Consider the following 19,191-nt stretch of genomic DNA (forward strand, 5'->3'; position numbering starts at 1 on the left):
ACAGATAGAGTGGGTGTGGAGAGGATGTTTCCTGTAGTGGGGGAGTCTAGGACCAGAGGACACAGATAGAGTGGGTGTGGAGAGGATGTTTCCTATAGTGGGGGGAGTCTAGGACCAGAGGACACAGATAGAGTGGATGTGGAGAGGATGTTTCCTGTAGTGGGGGAGTCTCGGACCAGAGGACACAGATAGAGTGGATGTGGAGAGGATATTTCCTATCGTGGGGGAGTCTCGGACCAGAGGACACAGATAGAGTGGATGTGGAGAGGATGTTTCTTATAGTGGGGGGAGTCTAGGACCAGAGGACACAGATAGAGTGGATGTGGAGAGGATGTTTCCTATACTGGAGGGAGTCTAGGACCAGAGGACACAGATAGAGTGGATGTGGAAAGGATGTTTCCTATAGTGGGGGAGTCTCGGACCAGAGGACACAGATAGAGTGGATGTGGAGAGCATGTTTCCTATAGTGGGGCAGTCTCGGACCAGAGGACACAGATAGAGTGGATGTGGAGAAGATGTTTCCTATAGTGGGGGAGTCTACGACCAGAGGACACAGATAGAGTGGATGTGGACAGGATGTTTCCTGTAGTGGGGGAGTCTGGGACCACAAGACACAGACAGAGTGCATGTGGAGAGGATGTTTCCTGTGGTCGGGGAGTCTAGGACCAGAGGACATAGATAGAGTGGATGTGGAGAGGATGTTTCCATTAGTGGGGCAGTCTAGGACCAGAGGACACAGACAGGGTGGATGTGCAGAAGATGTTTCCAGGAGTGGGGGAGTCTTGGACCAGAGGACACAGATAGAGTGGATGTGGAGAAGATGTTTCCCATAGTTGGGGAGTCTAGGACCAGAGGACACAGATAGAGTGGATGTGGAGAGGATGTTTCCTGTAGTTGGGGAGTCTAGGACCAGAGGACACAGATAGAGTGGATGTGGAGAGGATGTTTCCTGTAGTGGGGGAGTCTAGGACCAGAGGACACAGATAGAGTGGATGCGGAGAGGATGTTTCCTATAGTAGCGGAGTCTAGGACCAGAGGACACAAAGAGTGGATGTGGAGAGGATGTTTCCTGTAGTGGGGGGAGTCTAGGACCAGAGGACACAGATAGAGTGGATGTGGAGAGGATGTTTCCTATAGTGGGGGAGTCTAGGACCAGAGGACACAGATAGAGTGGATGTGGAGAGGATGTTTCCTGTAGTGGGGGAGTCTAGGACCAGAGGACACAGATAGAGTGGATGTGGAGAGGATGATTCATGCAGTGGGGGAGTCTAGGACCAGAGGACACAGATAGAGTGGATGTGGAGAGGATGTTTCCTGTAGTGGGGGAGTCTAGGACCAGAGGACACAGATAGAGTGGATGTGGAGAGGATGTTACCTATAGTGGGGGAGTCTAGGACCAGAGGACACAGCCTCAGAATAGAGGGACATCCATTTAGAAAGGAGATTGGAGGAATTTCTTTAGCAGGAGGGTGGGTGAATGTGTGGAATTCGTTGCCACAGACGGCTGCGGAGGGCAAGTCGTTGGGTGTATTTAAAACGGAGGTCGACAGGTTCTTGATCAGTTAGGGGCGTCAAAGGTCACGGGGAGAAGGCAGGAGAATGGCGTTGAGAGGGATAGTAAATCAGCCGCGATGGAATGGCGGGGCAGACTCGATGGGCTGAACGGCCTGATAATTATCCCTATGTTTTCCAGTCTTCTGGCTGTACACCCATACCTGTGACCACGACCCACACCCTCCCTCCCTCCTCACCTCCTCAACCTGAGCCTGTGTCTGTTGGAGCCTCCTGTTACTTGTTGTATTCGGAGGGGGACCTGGGGGTCCCGTAGGTTGTCCGGGAGCCCCACCCTGTGCATCAGGGGCAGGAGGTCCTGACGATGGAGCAGACCTGGGGGATTAAAACAGAGGCTCAGAGTGAAACTTCCATCACACACTCCCGGGGTCAGACACAGAGTGAATCTCCCTCCACACCGTCCCATCACACACTCCCGGGGTCAGACACAGAGTGAATCTCCCTCCACACCGTCCCATCACACACTCCCGGGGTCAGACACAGAGTGAATCTCCCTCCATACCGTCCCATCACACACTCCCGGGGTCAGACACACAGAGTGAATCTCCCTCCACACCGTCCCATCACACACTCCCGGGGTCAGACACAGAGTGAATCTCCATCCACACCGTCCCATCACACACTCCCGTGGTCAGACACACAGAGTGAATCTCCCTCCACACCGTCCCATCACACACTCCCGGGGTCAGACACAGAGTGAATCTCCATCCACACCGTCCCATCACACACTCCCGGGGTCAGACACACAGAGTGAATCTCCCTCCACACCGTCCCATCACACACTCCCGGGGTCAGACACAGAGTGAATCTCCCTCCAAACCGTCCCATCACACACTCCCGGAGTCAGACACAGAGTGAATCTCCCTCCACACCGTCCCATCACACACTCCCGGGGTCAGACACAGAGTGAAGCTCCCTCCGCACCGTCCCATCACACACTCCCGGGGTCAGACACAGAGTGAATCTCCCTCCACACCGTCCCATCACACACTCCCGGGGTCAGACACAGAGTGAATCTCCCTCCACAGCGTCCCATCACACACTCCCGGGGTCAGACACACAGAGTGAATCTTCCTCCGCACCGTCCCATCACACACTCCCGGGGTCAGACACAGAGTGAATCTCCCTCCGCACCGTCCCATCTCACACTCCCGGGGTCAGACACACAGAGTGAATCTCACTCCACACCGTCCCATCACACACTCCCGCGGTCAGACACAGAGTGAATCTCCCTCCATACCGTCCCATCACACACTCCCGGGGACAGACACAGAGTGAATCTCCATCCACACCGTCCCATCATAGACCCCCTGGGTCAGACACAGAGTGAATCTCCCTTCACACCGTCCCATCACACACTCCCGGGGTCAGACACAGAGTGAATCTCCCTCCACACCGTCCCATCACACACTCCCGGGGTCAGTCACAGAGTGAATCTCCCTCCACACCGTCCCATCACACACTCCCGGGGTCAGACACAGAGTGAATCTCCCTCCACACCGTCCCATCACACACTCCCGGGGTCAGAAACAGAGTGAATCTCCCTCCACACCGTCCCATCACACACTCCCGGGGTCAGACACAGAGTGAATCTCCCTCCACACAGTCCCATCACACACTTCTGGGGTCGAACGGAAGGAGTGACAGAGGGAAGGGAGGGAGAGGGGGCAGAATCGATTGAGTGAGGGATTAAGGTAGTCAGACAGATGGAGAAAGAGAGCAGAGAGGGCCAGCGTGAAAAAGAGTGCGACAGAGAGATAGAGAGAGGTGGAGAAAAAGAGAGAGGGAAAGGGGGAGAGAGAGGCAAGAAGGGAGGCAGTGTGAGAAAAGAGGACGAGTGAGAAACACAGAGGGGGAGAAGAGAGGGGGAAGATAGCGGAGTCAAGGGATATGGGGAGAGGGCAGGAACAGGGTACTGATTGTGGATGATCAGCCATGATCACAGTGAATGGCAGTGCTGGCTCGAAGGGCTGAATGGCCTACTCCTGCACCTATTGTCTATTGTCTTTTAAATACACCCAATGACTTGGCCTCCAACGAATTCCACAGATTCACCAGCCTCTGGCTAACGAAATTCCTCCTTGTCTCCGTTCTAAACAGACATCCCTCCATTCTGAGGCTGTGTCCTCTGGTCCCAGACTCCCCCCACTATAGGAAACATCCTCTCCACATCCACTCTATCTGTGTCCTCTGGTCCGAGACTCCCCCAGTATAGGAAACATGCTCTCCACATCCACTCTATCTGTATCCTCTGGTCCTAGACTCCCCCCACTACAGGAAACATCCTCTCCACATCCACTCCATCTGTGTCCTCTGGTCCTAGACTCCCCCCACTACAGGAAACATCCGCTCCACATCCACTCTATCTGTGTCCTCTGGTCCTGGACTCTCCCACTATCGGAAACATCCTCTCCACATCCACTCTACCTGTGTCCTCTGGTCCTAGACTCCCCCACTATAGGAAACATCCTCTCCACATCCACTCTATCTGTGTCCTCTGGTCCGAGACTACCCGACTACAGTAAACAACCTCTCCACATCCACTCAATCTGTGTCCTCTGGTCCTGGACTCTCCCACTATAGGAAACATCTTCTCCACATCCACTCTATCTGTGTCCTCTGGTCCTAGACTCCCCCACTACAGGAAACATCCTCTCCACATCCACTCTATCTGTGTCCTCTAGTCCTAGACTCCCCCACTACAGGAAAGATCCTCTCCACATCCACTCTATCTGTGTCCTCTGGTCCTAGACTCCCCCACTATAGGAAACATCCTCTCCACATCCACTCTATCTGTGTCCTCTGGTCCGAGACTACCCGACTACAGTAAACATCCTCTCCACATCCACTCTATCTGTGTCCTCTGGTCCTGGACTCTCCCACTATCGGAAACATCCTCTCCACATCCACTCTACCTGTGTCCTCTGGTCCTAGACTCCCCCACTATAGGAAACATCCTCTCCACATCCACTCTATCTGTGTCCTCTGGTCCGAGACTACCCGACTACAGTAAACAACCTCTCCACATCCACTCAATCTGTGTCCTCTGGTCCTGGACTCTCCCACTATAGGAAACATCTTCTCCACATCCACTCTATCTGTGTCCTCTGGTCCGAGACTACCCGACTACAGTAAACAGCCTCTCCACATCCACTCTATCTGTGTCCTCTGGTCCTAGACTCCCCCACTACAGGAAACATCCTCTCCACATCCACTCTATCTGTGTCCTCTGGTCCTAGACTCACCCACTACAAGAAACATCCTCTCCACATCCACTCTATCTGTGTCCTCTGGTCCTAGACTCCCCCAATATAGGAAACATCCTCTCCACACCCACTCTATCTGTGTCCTCTGGTCCTAGACTCCCCGACTACTGGAAAGATCCTCCCCACATCCACTCTATCTGTGTCCTCTGGTCCTAGACTCCCCCACTATAGGAAACATCCTCTACACACCCACTCTATCTGTGTCCTCTGGTCCTAGACTCCTCCACTACAGGAAACATCCTCTCCACATCCACTCTATCTGTGTCCTCTGGTCCTAGACTCCCCCCACTATAGGAAACATCCTCTCCACACCCACTCTATCTGTGTCCTCTGGTCCTAGACTCCCCGACTACAGGAAACATCCTCTCCATATCCACTCTATCTGTGTCCTCTGGTCCTAGACTCCCCCACTACAGGAAACATCCTCTCCGCATCCACTCTATCTGTGTCCTCTGGTCATAGACTCCCCCACTATAGGAAACATCCTCTGCACACCCACTCTATCTGTGTCCTCTGGTCCTAGACTCCCCCACTACAGGAAACATCCTCTCCGTATCCACTCTATCTGTGTCCTCTGGTCCCAGACTCCCCCACTACAGGAAACATCCTCTCCACTTCCACTCTATCTGTGTCCTCTGGTCCTAGACTCCCCCCACTATAGGAAACATCCTCTCCACACCCACTCTATCTGTGTCCTCTGGTCCTAGACTCCCCGACTACAGGAAACATCCTCTCCATATCCACTCTATCTGTGTCCTCTGGTCCTAGACTCCCCCACTACAGGAAACATCCTCTCTGCATCCACTCTATCTGTGTCCTCTGGTCCTACACTCCCCCACTACAGGAAACATCCTCTCCACATCCACTCTATCTGTATCCTCTGGTCCTAGACTCCCCCCACTACAGGAAACATCCGCTCCACATCCACTCTATCTGTGTCCTCTGGTCCTAGGCTCCCCCACTACAGGAAACATCCTCTCCACATCCACTCTATCTCTGTCCTCTGGTCCTAGACTCCCCCATTATAGGAAACATCCTCTCCACATCCACTCTATCTGTGTCCTCTGGTCCTAGACTCCCCCACTATAGGAAACATCCTCTCCACATCCACTCTATCTGTGTCCTCTGGTCCTAGACTCCCCCACTACAGGAAACATCCTCTCCACATCCACTCTATCTGTGTCCTCTGGTCCTAGACTCCCCCACTACAGGAAACATCCTCTCCACATCCACTATATCTGTGTCCTCTGGTCCTAGACTCCCCCACTATAGGAAACATCCTCTCCACATCCACTCTATCTGTGTCCTCTGGCCCTAGACTCCCCCACTATAGTAAATATCCTCTCCACATCCACTCTATTTGTGTCCTCTGGTCGTACACTCCCCCACGATATGAAACATCCTCTCTACATCCACTCTATCGGTGCCATCTGGTCCTAGACTCCTCCACTATAGGAAGCATCCTCTCCACATCCACTCTATCTGTGTCCTCTGGTCCTGGACTCTCCCACTATAGGAAACATCCTCTCCACATCCACTCTATCTGCGTCCTCTGGTCCTAGACTCCCCCACTATAGGAAACATCCTCTCCACATCCACTCTATCTGTGTCCTCTGGTCCTAGACTCCCCCACTATAGGAAACATCCTCTCCATATCCACTCTATCTGTGTCCTCTGGTCCGAGACTACCCGACTACAGTAAACATCCTCTCCACATCCACTCTATCTGTGTCCTCTGGTCCTGGACTCTCCCACTATCGGAAACATCCTCTCCACATCCACTCTATCTGTGTCCTCTGGTCCTAGACTCCCCCACTATAGGAAACATCCTCTCCACATCCACTCTATCTGTGTCCTCTGGTCCGAGACTACCCGACTACAGTAAACATCCTCTCCACATCCACTCAATCTGTGTCCTCTGGTCCTGGACTCTCCCACCATAGGAAACATCTTCTCCACATCCACTCTATCTGTGTCCTCTGGTCCTAGACTCCCCCACTACAGGAAACATCCTCTCCACATCCACTCTATCTGTGTCCTCTGGTCCGAGACTACCCGACTACAGTAAACAGCCTCTCCACATCCACTCTATCTGTGTCCTCTGGTCCTAGACTCCCCCACTACAGGAAACATCCTCTCCACATCCGTCTATCTGTGTCCTCTGGTCCTAGACTCACCCACTACAGGAAACATCCTCTCCACATCCACTCTATCTGTGTCCTCTGGTCCTGGACTCCCCCACTATGGGAAACATCCTCTCCACATCCACTCTATCTGTGTCCTCTGGTCCTAGACTCCCCCAATATAGGAAACATCCTCTCCACACCCACTCTATCTGTGTCCTCTGGTCCTAGACTCCCCGACTACAGGAAAGATCCTCCCCACATCCACTCTATCTGTGTCCTCTGGTCCTAGACTCCCCCACTATAGGAAACATCCTCTGCACACCCACTCTATCTGTGTCCTCTGGTCCTAGACTCCCCCACTACAGGAAACATCCTCTCCACATCCACTCTATCTGTGTCCTCTGGTCCTAGACTCCCCCCACTATAGGAAACATCCTCTCCACACCCACTCTATCTGTGTCCTCTGGTCCTAGGCTCCCCGACTACAGGAAACATCCTCTCCGCATCCACTCTATCTGTGTCCTCTGGTCCTAGACTCCCCCACTATTGGAAACATCCTCTCCATATCCACTCTATCTGTGTCCTCTGGTCCTAGACTCCCCCCACTATAGGAAACATCCTCTCCACATCCACTCTATCTGTGTCCTCTGGTCCTACACTCCCCCACTACAGGAAACATCCTCTCCACATCCACTCTATCTGTGTCCTCTGGTCCTACACTCCCCCACTACAGGAAACATCCTCTCCACATCCACTCTATCTGTGTCCTCTGGTCCTAGACTCCCCCCATTATAGGAAATATCCTCTCCACATCCACTTTATCTGTGTTCTCTGGTCCTAGACTCCCCCACTACAGGAAACATCCTCTCCACATGCACTCTATCTGTGTCCTCTGGTCCTAGACTCCCCCACTATAGGAAACATCCTCTCCACATCCACTTTATCTGTGTCCTCTGGTCCTAGACTCCCCCACTACAGGAAACATCCTCTCCACATGCACTCTATCTGTGTCCTCTGGTCCTAGACTCCCCCACTATAGGAAACATCCTCTCCACATCCACTCTATCTGTGTCCTCTGGTCCTAGACTCCCCCACTACAGGAAACATCCTCTCCACATCCACTCTATTTGTGTCCTCTGGTCCGAGACTCCCCCACTACAGGAAACATCCTCTCCACATCCAATCTATCTGTGTCCTCTGGTCCTACACTCCCCGACTACAGGAAAGATCCTCTCCACATCCACTCTATCTGCGTCCTCTGGTCCTAGACTCCCCCACTATAGGAAACATCCTCTCCACATCCACTCTATTTGTGTCCTCTGGTCCGAGACTCCCCCACTACAGGAAACATCCTCTCCGCATCCACTCCATCTGTGTCCTCTGGTCCTAGACTCCCCCATTATAGGAAACATCCTCTCCACATCCACTCTATCTGTGTCCTCTGGTCCTGGACTCCCCCAGTATGGGAAACATCCTCTCCACATCCACTCTATCTGTGCCCTCTCGTCCGAGACTCCCCCACTATAGGAAACATCCTCTCCACATCCACTCTATCTGTGTCCTCTGGTCCTAGACTCCCCCACTACAGTAAACATCCTCTCCACATCCACTCTATCTTTGTCCTCTGGTCCTGGACTCCCCAACTACAGGAAAGATCCTCTCCACATCCACTCTATCTGTGTCCTCTAGTCCTAGACTCCCCCACTACAGGAAACATCCTCTCCACATCCACTCTATTTGTGTCCTCTGGTCCGAGACTCCCCCACAAGAGGAAGCATCCTCTCCACATCCACTCTATCTGTGTCCTCTGGTCCTAGACTCCCCCACAAGAGGAAGCATCCTCTCCACATCCACTCTATCTGTGTCCTCTGGTCCTAGACTCCCCCACAAGAGGAAGCATCCTCTCCACATCCACTCTATCTGTGTCCTCTGGTCCTAGACTCCCCCACTACAGGAAATATCCTCTCCACATCCACTCTATCTGTGCCCTCTGGTCCTAGACTCCCCCACTACAGGAAACATCCTCTCCACATCCACTCTATCTGTGTCCTCTGGTCCTAGACTCCCCCACTACAGGAAACATCTGCAAGGGAAAGGCAATGAGGCATTTGACTGAGGGTAATTAGTCAGGGGAGAGGGAGATGGCGGGTGAGAAATGGGGGGAAAGAGAAATGAGATGTGGAGTTGTAGAGGTGGGAGAGAGAGGGAGGGAGAGAGGAATGGAGAGAGGGAGGGGAGGGAAAGAGGGACGGAGAGAGGGAGAAAGAGGGAGGGAGAGAGAGTGAGGGAGAGAGGAATGGAGAGAGGGAGGGGAGGGAGAGAGAGGGAGAGAGGAAGGGAGCGAGGGGGAGAGGGAGACGGGGACACAGGGAGGGAGGGGAGGGAGATAGGGAGAGATGGACGGAGATAGAGGGGGGAGGGAGGGAGAGAAGGAGAGAGGAAGGGAGGGAGGGAGGGAGAGAGGGACGGAGAGAGGGAGGGGAAAGGAGAGAGGGAGGGAGAGAGTGAGGGAGGGAGGTAGGGAGGAAGGCAGGGAGAGAGGGAGAGAGGGACGGAGTGAGAGAGGGGGAGGGAGGGAGAGAGTGAGAGAGGAAGGGAGGAAGGGAGGGAGGGAGAGAGTGAGAGAGAGAGAGGGTGGGAGGGAGGGAGAGAGGGAGAGAGAGAGGGTGGGAGGGAGGGAGAGAGGGAGACAGAGAGAGGGAGACAGGGAGAGAGGGAGAGAGGGAGGGAGGGACGGAGAGAGGAAGGGAGAGAGAGGAAGGGAGAGAGAGGGACGGAGAGAGGGAGGGAGGGAGGGACGGAGAGAGGAAGGGAGAGAGAGGAAGGGAGAGAGAGGGATGGAGAGAGGGAGGGGAGGGAGAGAGGGAGGGTGGGAGAGAGGGACGGAGAGGAGGGGAAGGAGAGAGGGAGGGAGAGAGTGAGGGAGAGAGGAAGGGAGGAAGGCAGGGAGAGAGGGAGGGAGAGGGAGGGAGAGAGGGACGGAGAGAGGGAGGGGGAGGGAGAGAGGAAGGGAGGAAGGGAGGGAGAGATGGATGGAGAGAGGGAGGGAGAGAGGAAGGGAGGGAGGGAGGGAGGGACGGAGGGAGAGAGAGAGAGAGAAGGAGGGAGGGAGGGAGAGAGGGAGAGAGAGAGGGAGGCAGGGAGAGAGGCAGGGAGGGAGGGAGAGAGGGAGAGAGAGAGAGAGAGAAGGAGGGAGGGAGGGAGAGAGGGAGAGAGAGAGGGAGGCAGGGAGATAGGCAGGGAGGGAGGGAGGGAGAGAGGGAGAGAGAGAGAGAGATGGAGGGAGGGAGAGAGGGAGATATTGAGAGAGAGAGGAGACAGATAGAGAGAGAGAACAAGAGAGAGGAGGGAGAAAGAGGGGAGAATGGAGGAGTGAGTGGGAGGGGGTAAAACAGAAAGAGGGAGGAGGTAGAGAGAGGGGGGAAGTGCAATGAGACGGGAAACAGGGAGGGATTCGAGATACACCGTGTGAGAAAGGGGAAGAGAGACACACACACACACACACAGGAGAGAGAGTGGGTCAGTTGGGGATCGAGAGTGAAATAGAGAGAGTCAAAGCGAGAAATGAAGATCAGATAACAGAAAGAAAATGGGAATTTAGAAGATTGAGGGGGTACCTGATTGAAACGTATAAGATCCTAAAGGGATTGGACAGGCTCGATGCAGGAAGATTGTTCCCGATGTTGGGGAAGTCCAGAACGAGGGGCCACAGTTTGAGGATAGAGGGGAAGCCTTTTAGGAAAAACTTCTTCACACAGAGAATGGTGAATCTGTGGAATTCTCTGCCACAGGAAACAGTTGAGGCCAGTTCATTAGCTATATTGAAGAGGGAGTTAGATATGGCCCTTGTGGCTACGGGGGTCAGGGGGTATGGAGGGAAGGCTGAGGCGGGGATCTGAGTTGGATGATCAGCCATGATCATACTGAATGGCGGTGCAGGCTGGAAGGGCCGAATGGTCTACTCCTGCACCTGTTTTCTATGTTTCTATGGGACGAGGGCAGGGGTGAGTGTTTGAGAGAGGGGGGAGAAAAATAAGAGTCAAAATGAGATGGATGGAGAGGGTGGTGGACGGAGTGAGTGTGAGAGAGAGAGAGAGAAAGAGGCAAACGGGAAACTAAGGAGGAGAGGAGGGGAGATGAAGGAATGGAGAGGGGGGGAGAGAGAGAGATGGCGAGAATGTGAGAGGGAGAGAAAGAGTGGGGGAGTGGGAGAGTGACTCGGAGAGAGAGTTAGAGAGAGAGTATGTGAGGTAGAAGAGGGAACGAGAGGGGAAGAGTGAGTAGGGAGAGAGTGAAATGGGGGGGAGAGTGAGGGAAGGGTATGTAGAGAGAAGGAGAGAGGGGAAGAGAGTGAGGGGGGAGACGGGGAGAGAGAGGAGGAGAGATATAGAGAGAGAGGAGTGAGATAGATGGATGAAGGAGACAGAGAATGAGGTAGAGGAGGGAAAAAGGAGAGAGGGGGTAAAACAGAAAGGGGGGAGGCAGAGAGAGAGGGGGGAGTGCAACGAGACGGGGAACAGGGGGAGTCGAGATGCACGGGGTGAGGAAGGGAAAGAGAGACACACACAGGCGAGAGAGTGGGTCAGTTGGGGATCGAGAGCGGAATAGAGTGAGCCAAAGTGTGTGTGAGAGAGAGGGACGGGGGGCATGGCAGAGAGCAGGTGGGACAGAAAGAGAGAGGGGGGTGAGGGTGGAGGGCGTGGGGCATGAGGGTAAGGGCGAGGGGGTGACCGCCGGGGCGAGAGAGTGAGGCCTCGGACCGGCGGTGAGCAGGGAGTCGAGGCGGAGGGACGGAGCGAGGAGGAAAAGAACGGAAGGGGGAGGCGAGGGGAGGCAGAGCACGAGAGGGGCTGGGAGAGGGAGAGGTGGGGAGACGAAAGGAGGGAGAGAGGGAGATAAGGAGGGATTGGGAGATGGAAGGAGACAGAGATGGGAGGGAGAGAAGGGGGGGAGATAGACAGACAGAGAGACTCTCCACCCACACACACCCCGTGGTGGGATTCAGGGTTGGTGTAAACGTTTTGAGTGAATTTCGGACAGGTACAGGGACGGGAGGGGCGGGGGGACTGTGGCCCGGGCGCGGGATGTCGGGATCAGGCAGGTTAATGGGTTGACACTGGCGAGACGGGCCGAGTGGCCTGTCTTTGCTCTGCGGCACCACGCAGGAACGCACCCAGTGAGACGCACGCGTGCACACACAGAGCGAAGCTGACCCAGAAAGAGACAGGTGCAGAGGGAGACACACAGACAGAGAGAGGGACAGGCAGACAGAGAGAGAGAGGGACGGACAGAGAGACAGAGAGACAGAGAGGGACAGAGAGACAGAGAGAGAGGGACAGACAGAGAGAGAGAGAGAGGGACAGACAGAGAGAGAGAGGGACAGAGAGAGAGAGGGACAGACAGAGAGACAGAGAGGGACAGAGGGACAGACAGAGAGAGAGAGAGAGAGAGGGAGGGACAGACAGAGAGAGAGGGGGGACAGGCAGATAGACAGAGAGAGAGGGGGGGACAGGCAGATAGACAGAGAGAGAGAGAGACAGACAGACAGAGAGAGGGACAGACAGACACAGAGACAGAGAGGGACAGACAGACAGAGAGAGGGACAGAGAGGGACAGACAGAGAGACAGAGAGGGACAGACAGAGAGAGAGAGGGACAGAGAGAGAGACAGAGAGAGAGAGGGACAGACAGAGAGACAGAGAGGGACAGAGAGAGAGAGAGAGAGAGAGGGACAGACAGACAGAAAGAGAGGGACAGACAGAGAGACAGAGACAGAGAGGGACTGACAGAGAGAGAGGGACGGGCAGACAGAGAGAGAGAGGGACAGACAGAGAGACAGAGAGGGACAGAGAGAGAGAGAGAGAGGGACAGACAGACAGAGAAAGAGAGGGACAGACAGAGAGACAGAGACAGAGAGGGACGGGCAGACAGAGAGAGAGAGGGACGGACAGAGAGACAGAGAGGGACAGAGAGAGAGACAGAGAGAGAGGGACAGACAGAGAGAGAGAGAGAGGGACAGACAGAGAGAGAGAGGGACAGAGAGAGAGACAGAGAGAGAGAGGGACAGACAGAGAGACAGAGAGGGACAGAGAGAGAGACAGAGAGAGAGGGACAGACAGAGAGAGAGAGAGAGAGGGACAGACAGAGAGAGAGAGAGAGAGAGGGACAGAGAGAGAGACAGAGAGAGAGGGACAGACAGAGAGACAGAGAGGGACAGACAGAGAGACAGAGAGAGAGAGGGACAGACAGAGAGACAGAGAGGGACAGACAGGGAGAGAGAGGGACAGAGAGAGAGACAGAGAGAGAGGGACAGACAGAGAGAGAGAGAGAGAGAGAGGGACAGACAGAGAGGGACAGAGAGAGAGGGGGGGACAGGCAGATAGACAGAGAGAGAGAGGGACAGACAGACAGAGAGAGGGACAGACAGACACAGAGACAGAGAGGGACAGACAGACAGAGAGAGGGACAGAGAGGGACAGACAGAGAGACAGAGAGGGACAGAGAGAGAGAGAGAGGGACAGACAGACAGAGAAAGAGAGGGACAGACAGAGAGACAGAGACAGAGAGGGACTGACAGAGAGAGAGGGACGGGCAGACAGAGAGAGAGAGGGACAGACAGAGAGACAGAGAGGGACAGAGAGAGAGAGAGAGAGAGAGGGACAGACAGACAGAGAAAGAGAGGGACAGACAGAGAGACAGAGACAGAGAGGGACAGACAGAGAGAGAGGGACGGGCAGACAGAGAGAGAGAGGGACAGACCGAGAGACAGAGAGGGACAGAGAGAGAGAAAGAGAGAGAGAGAGAGGGACAGACAGACAGAGAAAGAGAGGGACAGACAGAGAGACAGAGACAGAGAGGGACAGACAGAGAGAGAGGGACGGGCAGACAGAGAGAGACTCACACAGAAACATAACGATACATAGGCAGAAAGAGACACTCACAGAGGGAGATGAAGACACACACAAATACACACAGAGATACACCTAAATGGACACATGGAGACAGAGACAGACAGACACAGATTCTCACGGGCAGAGAGACAGAGAGAACGAGAGAGACACACACATAGATTCAGACAGGCAGAGAGAGAGACACACACACACACACTGATACAGAGGGAGGCAGGTACTGAGGGAAGGGAAGATTAGGTGAGGGAGAAGTGTCAGGAATCCTCTCTTTCTCTCTGACACTCCTGCACAGCTGAATCCATCTGCAAAATGTCTGACCTGGTGCGTAGGTTCCTGCGTGAGACTGTCCCGTTTGCACACACCCACTCCCTCCCCCTGACCAATGCTGCCCCCTCTCCCTCCCGACACCCGCACCCTCCGCTTCCCACCGGGCCCCTCCTCCCGCGGATAGCAGGGTGGGGGGGGAGAGAGGGGGGAGAGAGGGGAGAGAGGGGGAGAGAGAGGGGAGAGAGGGGAGAGAGGGGAGAGAGGGGGGAGAGAGGGGGAGAGAGGGGAGAGAGGGGGAGAGAGGGGAGAAAGGGGAGAAGGGGGAGAGAGGGGGAGAGAGGGGGAGAGGGGAGAAAGGGGAGAGGGGGGAGAGAGGGGAGAGGGGGGGAGAGCGAGGGGGAAGAGAGGGGGAGAGAGGGGGGAGAGAGGGGGGAGGAGAGGGGGAGAGAGGGAGGAGAGAGGGGGACAGAGACGGGGAAGAGAGGGGGAGAGAGAGGGGGAAGAGAGGGGGAGAGAGGGGGAGAGAGGGAGGAGAGAGGGGGACAGAGACGGGGAAGTGAGGGGAAGAGAGAGGGGGAAGAGAGGGGCAGAGAGAGGGGGAAGAGAGGGGGAGAGAGGGGGAGAGAGAGGGGGAAGAGAGGGGGAGAGAGGGGGAGAGAGGGAGGAGAGAGGGGGACAGAGACGGGGAAGAGAGGGGGAGAGAGGGGGAGGAGAGGGGGAGAGAGGGAGGAGAGAGGGGGACAGAGACGGGGAAGAGAGGGGGAGAGAGAGGGGGAAGAGAGGGGGAGAGAGGGGGAGAGAGAGGGGGAAGAGAGGGGGAGAGAGGGAGGAGAGAGGGGGACAGAGACGGGGAAGTGAGGGGAAGAGAGAGGGGGAAGAGAGGGGCAGAGAGAGGGGGAAGAGAGGGGGAGAGAGGGGGAGAGAGAGCGGGAAGAGAGGGGGAGAGAGGGGGAGAGAGGGAGGAGAGAGGGGGACAGAGACGGGGAAGAGAGGGGGAGAGAGGGGGAGAGAGAGGGGGAAGAGAGGGGGAAGAGAGGGGGAAGAGAGGGGGAGAGGGGAGAGGGGGAGAGAGGGGGAGAGGGGAGCAAGAGGGGAGACAGGGGGCGACAGGGGGAGAAAGGAGAGGGGGGAGAGAGGGGGAGAGAGGGGAGAGAGGGGGAAGAGAGGGGGAGAGGGGAGAGGGGGAGGGGAGAGAGGGGGGAGAGGGGGAGAGAGGGAAGAGAGGGGGAGAGAGGGGAGAGAGGGTGGAGAGGGGGGAGAGAGGGTGAGAGAGAGGGGAGAGAGGGGAGAGAGGGGGAGAGGGGAGCAAGACGGGGGAGAGAGGGGAGAGAGGGGGGAGAGAGGGGGAGAGAGGGGGAGAGAGGGGAGCGAGGGGGGAGAGAGAGAAAGTAAAGGGGGAGGGGTGAGGTGAGGCAGGAAAGGGGAGAGACGGGGAGTGGGGAGGATGGGGAAGGACAGGGGGAGGGGAAAGAGTGGGGAGGGGGGAGCTACAGATGGAGGGAGGTGAGTCGACTAGTGGACGGGTGGGGTTAGGGAGGGAAACTATCATTGCTGAATACTGGTATCAAGCAGAGAAACCCCCTCCCCATCAGTTCCAACCCCAGCAACCGCGCCCCCCCCACTTCTCCATCACCCCTTCCCTCTCCCTCCCCAACTCTCTTTCTCTCCTCGGCCTCTCCCTCTCTCCGTAATTCCCCCCCTCACCTTCTTATCTCTCCCCTCCCCTCTATCTCTTTCCTTCCTTCATTTTGTTTCCCTTCTGCCAAGCCTCTCTCTTTCCCGTCTTCTTCTCCCTCCACCTGCCCCCTCCTTCTGTCCATCGGGCTCTCCCCTACCCCCTTCTCTCCGCTGATCTGCCTCTCCATCTGCGCCCCCCACCCCTCTCCCTTCCCCCCTTTCGTCTCCGCCATCTCTACCCCCTCACATCTCTCTTTCCCACCTTCTGCCTCTCCTCAACCTCTCCCCCTCTCACCCCTCCTTCATCAACCCTCCACCTTTCCATCTCTCCTCCCCGTCTCCATCTTTCCCCTCCCTACCCTATCTCCCCTCCCCCTTCATCTCTCCCCTCTCCCCTTCTCTCACTATCCATCTCTCCCCTCTATCTCACCATCTTTCCTCCACCTCCACTCCCTCCCGTCCCTATCCCTTCCCTCAATCTCCCCCTCTTTCTCCATCTCTCCCCTCTCCCTCCCCAGGCCTCCTCCCATCCCTCCCTCTCTCCTCTCCCCCTACCCCACTCGCCTTCCCTCCCATCTCTTCCCCATCTCTACCCTCCCCCTCTACCTGCCTTTCACCTCCTTTCTCCCCTCCCCTACTCTTCCGTCTCCATCTCTCCATCCCTCCCCTCCCCTCTTCTCAATCTCTCTCCCCTTCCCCTCTTCATCTGTCCCCCTCCCCTTCTTCCTTTCCTCTCTTCTCAATTTCTCTCCCCTCCCCCTCTACCTTTCCTTCTCTCTCTCCAATTCTCCCCCTCCCTACCCTTCCGTCTCCATCTCTCTATCCCTCCCCTCCCCTCCTTCATCTCTCCCCCTCTTCTCAATCTCTCCCCCCTCCCCTCTTCTCAATCTCTCCCCCCTCCCCTCTTCATCTCTCCCCTCCCCTTCTTCATCTCTCCCTTCTTCTCAATCTCTTCCTCCATCCCTCCACCTCCTCCCGTCCCTATCCCTCCCCTCCTCTCCCATCACTCAATCTCCCCTCTCCCTCCGTCCGTCTCCCCCCCTTCCCGATCTCTTCCCTGTTCTCTCTCCCTCCATCCCTCCACCTCCTCCCGTCCCTATCCCTCCCCTCCTCTCCCATCACTCAATCTCCCCTCTCCCTCCGTCCGTCTCCCCCCCTTCCCGATCTCTTCCCCGTTCTCTCTCCCTCCATCCCTCCACCTCCTCCCGTCCCTATCCGTCCCCTCCTCTCCCATCACTCAATCTCCCCTCTCCCTCCGTCCGTCTCCCCCCCTTCCCGATCTCTTCCCTGTTCTCTCTCCCTCCATCCCTCCACCTCCTCCCGTCCCTATCCCTCCCCTCCTCTCCCATCACTCAATCTCCCCTCTCCCTCCGTCCGTCTCCCCCCCTTCCCGATCTCTTCCCCGTTCTCTCTCCCTCCATCCCTCCACCTCCTCCCGTCCCTATCCGTCCCCTCCTCTCCCATCACTCAATCTCCCCTCTCCCTCCGTCCGTCTCCCCCCCTTCCCGATCTCTTCCCTGTTCTCTCTCCCTCCATCCCTCCACCTCCTCCCGTCCCTATCTCTCCCCTCCTCTCCCATCACTCAATCTCCCCTCTCCCTCCGTCCGTCTCCCCCCTCCCTTCCCGATCTCTTCCCCGTTCTCTCTCCCTCCATCCCTCCACCTCCTCCCGTCCCTATCTCTCCCCTCCTCTCCCATCACTCAATCTCCCCTCTCCCTCCGTCCGTCTCCCCCCTCCCTTCCCGATCTCTTCCCCGTTCTCTCTCCCTCCATCCCTCCACCTCCTCCCGTCCCTATCTCTCCCCTCCTCTCCCATCACTCAATCTCCCCTCTCCCTCCGTCCGTCTCCCCCCTCCCTTCCCGATCTCGCCCCTCCCCCTCGCCATCTCGCCCCTCTCCCCTTCATCTCTCTCTCCCCCCTTCCCTCCCTCCAGCTTCCCCGGCCGGCCATCGCCCCGCCGCTCGCTCACTCACATCTCTCACGGGTGGGTGTCTGAGCCGAGACGGGGCACCGCAGACCGGGGACGGGACCGGGACCGGGAGCGGGAGCGGGAGCGGGGCGGCTGTGACCGGCAGCGGATCAGACGGCGTCAGGGCCGCCGCAGCGCTGCAGATGAAACAACCCCCAGCAGCGCACCGAGCCAGCCAATCGGCGGCCAGAGCCGGGCCGCGGGGAGGGGCCGGGCGCCCTTTAAATGCACCGACCTCCTCCTCCCAGCCCCCCTCCGCTGCCCTCCCGTCTCCCAGCCCGGGCCCTGCGGCTCGGCTCGGCTCTCGCCGCACGGACCGACACTCCCCACCGGCCGTCTGCCCGTCCACCACCCCGCTGCATCATATCCATCCCCCCGTCTCCCCCCTCCCCTGCATCCCCCTACCCCGTCTCCCCCCTCCCCTGCATCCCCCCACCCCGTCTCCCCCTCCCCTCCATCCCCACTCCCCTCCATCCCCCCACCCCGTCTCCCCCCTCCCCTCCATCCCCACTCCCCGTCTCCCCCCTCCCCTCCATCCCCCTACCCCGTCTCCCCCCTCCCCTCCATCCCCACTCCCCTCCATTCCTCCACCCCGTCTCCCCCCTCCCCTCCATCCCCCCACCCCGTCTCCCCCTCCCCTCCATCCCCCCACCCCGTCTCCCCCTCCCCTCCATCCCCACTCCCCTCCATCCCCCACCCCGTCTCCCCCTCCCCTCCATCCCCCCACCCCGTCTCCCCCCTCCCCTCCATCCCCACTCCCCTCCATTCCTCCACCCCGTCTCCCCCTCCCCTCCATCCCCCTCCCCTCCATCCCCCCACCCCGTCTCCCCCTCCCCTCCATCCCCCCACCCCGTCTCCCCCTCCCCTCCATCCCCACTCCCCTCCATCCCCCCACCCCGTCTCCCCCTCCCCTCCATCCCCCCACCCCGTCTCCCCCTCCCCTCCATCCCCCTACCCCGTCTCCCCCCTCCCCTCCATCCCCACTCCCCTCCATCCCCCCACCCCGTCTCCCCCTCCCCTCCATCCCCACTCCCCTCCATCCCCCTCCCCTCCATCCCCCCACCCCGTCTCCCCCTCCCCTCCATCCCCAACCCCGTCTCCCCCTCCCCTCCATCCCCCCACCCCGTCTCCCCCTCCCCTCCATCCCCACTCCCCTCCATTCCCCCACCCCGTCTCCCCCCTCCCCTCCATCCCGCCACCCCGTCTCCCCCCTCCCCTCCATCCCCACTCCCCTCCATCCCCCCACCCCGTCTCCCCCCTCCCCTCCATCCCCCCACCCCGTCTCCCCCTCCCCTCCATCCCCCACCCCGTCTCCCCCTCCTCCCTCCCCTCGATCCCCACACCCCGTCTCCCCTCCCCTCCATACCCCCACCCCGTCTCCCCTCTCCCCTCCATACCCCCACCCCG

The 19,191-nt window shown here is 57.5% G+C and overlaps 1 protein-coding gene across 1 annotated transcript in view; it reads right to left on the bottom strand.

Annotated features, from left to right (window-relative positions):
* LOC134341688 (synaptobrevin) overlaps positions 1–17,943 on the bottom strand; it is a 39,040-nt gene extending 21,097 nt beyond the window's left edge. The window contains exons 1-2 of the mRNA XM_063039614.1: positions 17,789–17,943; positions 1,752–1,887 (exon numbers count right to left, since the gene is read on the bottom strand). Coding sequence (XP_062895684.1) covers positions 1,752–1,887; positions 17,789–17,790 — 138 coding nt within the window. The 5' untranslated portion in view covers positions 17,791–17,943. The remainder of the gene's footprint in view (positions 1–1,751; positions 1,888–17,788) is intronic.
* Between the last annotated feature and the right edge of the window lie 1,248 nt (positions 17,944–19,191).

Source organism: Mobula hypostoma, unplaced genomic scaffold (genome assembly GCF_963921235.1).
Source record: "Mobula hypostoma unplaced genomic scaffold, sMobHyp1.1 scaffold_36, whole genome shotgun sequence".
Classification (NCBI taxonomy): domain Eukaryota; kingdom Metazoa; phylum Chordata; class Chondrichthyes; order Myliobatiformes; family Myliobatidae; genus Mobula; species Mobula hypostoma.